At 36.2% G+C, this 5000-nt stretch overlaps 1 protein-coding gene across 9 annotated transcripts in view; it reads right to left on the bottom strand.

The window, feature by feature from the left end:
• Positions 1-5000, bottom strand: part of LOC122256006 (uncharacterized) — a 32609-nt gene that overhangs the window by 17739 nt on the left and 9870 nt on the right. For all 9 annotated transcript variants that reach the window (XM_086550405.1, XM_086550407.1, XM_086550404.1 and 6 more), the window contains exons 2-5: positions 3431-5000; positions 2692-3082; positions 2498-2566; positions 342-2070 (exon numbers count right to left, since the gene is read on the bottom strand). The exon at positions 3431-5000 is cut by the window's right edge and continues 1394 nt beyond it. In XM_086550405.1, coding sequence (XP_086406531.1) covers positions 342-2070; positions 2498-2566; positions 2692-3082; positions 3431-5000 — 3759 coding nt within the window. The remainder of the gene's footprint in view (positions 1-341; positions 2071-2497; positions 2567-2691; positions 3083-3430) is intronic.

Below are 5000 nucleotides of genomic sequence, written 5' to 3'. Positions count from 1 at the left end.
TACAGCATGTGTACCGCGCATTCAAAAGCCCAGTTGCCGGGCGGCACAGTATTGTGCCAGCCATTCAATTGATTTAGGCCTAATAATTCGAACGCCCCGGCATTTGGACATTCAAGGCTAGAATTCCCCCGTCGGGAATGGGTTAATATCAATATAAACAACTGTATTATGTACCAAACTTAATGAGGTTGTCCCATTAAATTAACTAAAGTTGAAAACATCTTCTGTCAAAAAAACATTTAACAAAAATTTTCCCAACCAAACATTACTGCATAGTCTAGTATACCTTTAAAAAAAAAACCCTCAGAACACTTTCACGTAAACATAAAATAATCACTTACTTCTTCCATTGTGTAGTTTACAAAATTCATGTTTAGCCGCTTCATTTCCCTTGACAGTGAGGGGAATCTGTACATGTTCTTTTTGAAGGTACGAGTCTTACTATCATTTTCTTCTGTAGCAGATCCTGGCTGTTCTGCTTTTGTCTGTGTGCTGGTCTCCTTTGAATTCTGACTATCTGGTTCCTCTTTGCTAGTTTCTGTTTTATCTGTTTCTTCTGATACTGGTAGGATGGTTTTTACTCCCTCACTTTCATTGGAGGTTTCTTTTCCAGGATCTCTATCTGCCTCTGTATCTTGAATACAAATCTGAGGGTCTGAATCTTTACTGGAGAAAGGAACTGGTACACAATCTTTCCCTTCTTCCTTCTTTGCCTCATCTACACATGAATCAGCATTAGCATCCTTGTGTGGCACAATCAGAGCACCTGCCCTTGTTTTGTTCTTTTTTCCTGCTAATTCCTTTCCATCAACAAGTTCAGACTCAACTGTGGAACACATTTTTGACAATTTATTTTCACTTTTATCATTCTTTGAAGTTTTATTATCGTCCTTTTCATATTCACATAGTTCTACCTTTTGCTTCGTTTCTTTTTCTTCTGCAATTTTGCTTGAGTCCAAATCTATCTCTATTTCAGGTTTTAAATCATCTTTGTTTTCAATTCCACACTTAGTGGTACCTGACTCATTACTTCTCTTTATATCAGAATTTTCATCCTTTGACTGAGTCATGCAGTCCTTAGTATTTTCTGCTTTGTTGTTTTTATCATCATCTTTTTCTTCTTTTATCAACTCATTTTCATTTGCATCTTCCTTAACTAACTTTCCATCTTCTACCATCTGACTTTCATCTCTTAGAGATTTACTCTCCTCAGCATCTTCTTCCTTCTCCTCACTCTCATCATCAGACATTGCCAGCTTTGCAGCAATTATGTCTAAAATATTTCTTTTTGTTGGCACAACTTTTGTTACTTTTGGAGGTTTTTTTACTTTCTCTTTAACTATCTGTTTTGGTTCTTCTATTTTTGTATCTACCTTTTCCTCAACTGATCTTGGCTTCTGCTTAGATTCTGGTATTGATTCATTCTTTTCTTCTGGCATCTTAACATCCTTGCTTTCTGGATTCTGAAGGGCTGACAGAGCAAATTTGGCTAAGTCTTCATTTATCTCTACAGCCTGGACCTTCTTTGTTTTAGTTAGCCCAGCATCTCCTCTGACAATGGGAGGAACACCAATGGGCAATATTACTCTGGCACGGACCGAGTCTGAGTTTGAAGGATTTATTTTGGTAAGAGACCCACCAAGTGTGAGAAGCTTCCCACCATCATAAACATAAACGAGCTCTGCTGTCTTCTTGTTTTTGGTTTCAGTCACAGCTGTTTTTTGACTCTTGAACACACTTGTCAGAGGGACCAACTTTCCAGCTCTCCGAACAAATACATTTGATCCATCTGCTTTTGTTTCTTTACATAAGTCTTTGTTATAATAATATTTATATTTCTCTTTTGGATATAAGATATCAATAGCATTAACTTCCTCATAGTGTATAGGTTCATGCTGGTTAGGTTCAACCTCTCCAGTATGTATACCAGTACTTCCTCCATTGCTGCCTGTATCACTGGGTTGACTTTCACTTGGCATAGGGTTGGGAAAGTTTGCTGATGGTTCAATTCGCTTAATATCTTCCAGCAGTTCATCCTCCCTGAGTCTAGTGACTCCTTCCTCTGTTGCCCTGTTGAGTAATAATGAGAAAACATATTACGAGGTATCAAAATATAAGTGCATAAATAAATATAAAAATACATTCTGTTTGATTCCCTACAACAATGTATAACAAAAAATGTGTCTTTTATCACTGCTGTTCATGAAAAAAATCATACAGTTAACTAGAAGACTTATAAAACTTTAATTATTCTTTATATAACTGATAACAATTATAGTTTCAAATTGATCTGGTTGTTCAAAACAATTTTGATGAGAAATGGTCAAATTGAGGATTAAATGAAGAAATATGTGCAATATTAACAAAATCACTTGACTTACATCCAGGTCATGATGAAGTCTATACAACCAGTGAATGATATCATGCATCATCTATAAGATAAATAACTAAGAATCTTTATTTTAAGATTTCTTTAGAAATGTTTCCAAAGACTTACTTGCACTTTGGTATGGCATAGCTAATATTGAGGTGTGCATTGTTGTTAAGATAGGTGTCCAAATCATTGCTGTAACATAAGAATAAATAAATGAAAAATATAATCAAATGACTCACTTCCTACTTAACTAAATTTCATGTCTTATTCTGGTATATTTCATTAACATGATATTGAGCATCACATTCCAATATTACCTTGAAAATGCCCCAGAATTGTTAAAGCTACCACTTTCTTGGGAATGTTCACTTGATATGCTAGGGTCTCCTTTCTCTTCATTTGATTTTTTTACTTCTGCACTTTCTTTTTTCTTGGCTTTCATAAACTTCTTTCTTCTCTTCATCTTCCTTTTCAACCATGGGCAGTGCCTCTTATCCAGCTTTCCCCTCTGTTTCTGTGTATATGTATTCAGTTCCTCCAAGTTATTAAAGGAAACAAAGGAAAAGCCATCCACAATGTCTACATGTTCCCCACCAGCACCAACACTACTTTGAACGCTGATCTGTTCATCTGGCACTAATGAATACACTGGCACATGATGCACTTTGGGGTCTTCAGACATCTCTGGGATAAAAGAAGCAGTTTGTTCTGAAAGATAATCATAAAATAAACTATCAAATAAATAAACTATCAAATATCACTTACACAGCTCATTTATTGTAAACTTCAACATGTAAAAAAAGGAGGAGTACTGAATAGCCTGTTCTACAGAAAGTTAGCAAGAAAATATTATAGAAAATGTGAAAATACAACACACCATCTCAAACAAGGATAAAAAGTGCAAAGCAGAGGCAAGTTCAGGGCATTATAAACAAATACTCAGAAAATATACAGATTGATGCTGAACATGTAAAAAAACTTTTGAGCTTTGTGATAATACAATTCTTAAAAAATATCCTTTAGAATTATATAAAGACAAAATATATAATGTCCTACCTTCTTTCTTAGGAGAATTCTCCTTTTCATGCTGACTTTGGGAAGTTTGACCCAGGTCTATTTTTTTGCTAGACATTTTCACTTCTTCCAACTGCTTTTTTTCTTGACTTCCATCCAATTGCGTCTTTTTTAAGGATGCTGGTGGATGTTTCAAGTTACAGCCTGAGGTTGTGGACTTCTTCTGCAAAACTTTCTGATTAGAACCTTTACTTGTTTGTTTTTCTTTCTCTGTAGAACTCTCTGCTGGACGCTTTTCTTCTTTCTTGATTTCACTTTTTGCTTTTTCTTTAGATTTATAATCATCTCTCTCTTCTGTAATGTTTATGTCTTCCTCCCCTTCACCCTCTGAGCTGGACACTGTCTGATCCTTCTCAGGCTGAGCTGGTTTTTCATCATTAAAAATCTGGCTCATTTGCCTTAGTATATTGATCTTGTCATTATGCAACATTATATCTAACGATCTTTTCGCTAAGCTTGCACTACTATAGACAGGTCGTGAAGTTAAAGGTTTGTCACATGAAACTGGTAAGGACTTCTTTTTAGAGCTGCTGACTACCTTTCCTCCTTCACTACTACCAGATGAATAAGAGTGATCTAGAGCAACCTTTCCTTCTGGGGAGAGAGCTTCCTTCTTTGTAGAACATTGGGGTTCAGGAGACTTTGCTCTCTCCTCTTCACTACTGGATCCCAATTCTTCATTTGCCAATAAATCCATTTCCTCTGGAAGGTGGCCAACCATCATTGACTGAGAACTTGAATCATCAACCTCTCCCCCAACTACCACTTCTTGAGTTTCAATATCAGTGTAATCTATCACAGGGTACTTCTGACCCAAGGAATTACTGGGAATGAGAAAATGCTCTTGACCAGATATTTCACCTACTTTAATAAAAGCTTTGGGTAAAACACTAGCTTTATCTCCTTTGACCAGTATGGTTTTCACACTTGATCCTGATTCAGCATTCTTGACTTTACTTAAGGAACTTATTTCACTATTCTGCATTCTAATATTGAACTTCCCACCTCCTAAAATGGGTTTCTGATTTTTATTTGCCATAGTGATTGAAATAATATCTGATACTCTAACCATCAAAGGAGATCCTTTTGCTACTTGCTCTTTGTCACCTTTCACTGGGAGTGGAGTACTAACTTTCAATGCCTCATTAGATTTTAATAAATGTTTTCTCCCTTCACTAACCTCTGACTCATTACAGTCTTTTGAATCGAACTTGGCATCACTGCTCCCTACTTCTGGAATATTCTTTTCTTTTACAGGAACCCCTTTTTCATTTGAAGCATTATCATCTGAAACTTTACTATTGTCTGTTTTTGGTGATTTTCTGGTACCTTTATTCTTTGACACTATTGTTTCTGGTATGACATTTTTTTGTGAGCTTGGACCTGCCATTTCTGTAGTATTTTTGTCTTCTACTGAAGTCATAAGCTCCTCTTTGCTTTCCAAAGAGTTTTCACTGGATGATGAGGCCAACTTCATGAAAGCTCGGGTTCTGGCCTTATCCTCAAAAGAGACATGAGATTTGCGACTCTTTGGCATTGCTTTGGGGGGTTT

Source organism: Penaeus japonicus, unplaced genomic scaffold (genome assembly GCF_977035675.1).
Source record: "Penaeus japonicus unplaced genomic scaffold, GWHDUDI00000001_assembly GWHDUDI00000023, whole genome shotgun sequence".
NCBI lineage: Eukaryota > Metazoa > Arthropoda > Malacostraca > Decapoda > Penaeidae > Penaeus > Penaeus japonicus.
The sequence above is the reverse complement of the archived record's forward strand: the minus strand, read 5'-3'. Positions and strand labels throughout refer to the sequence as shown.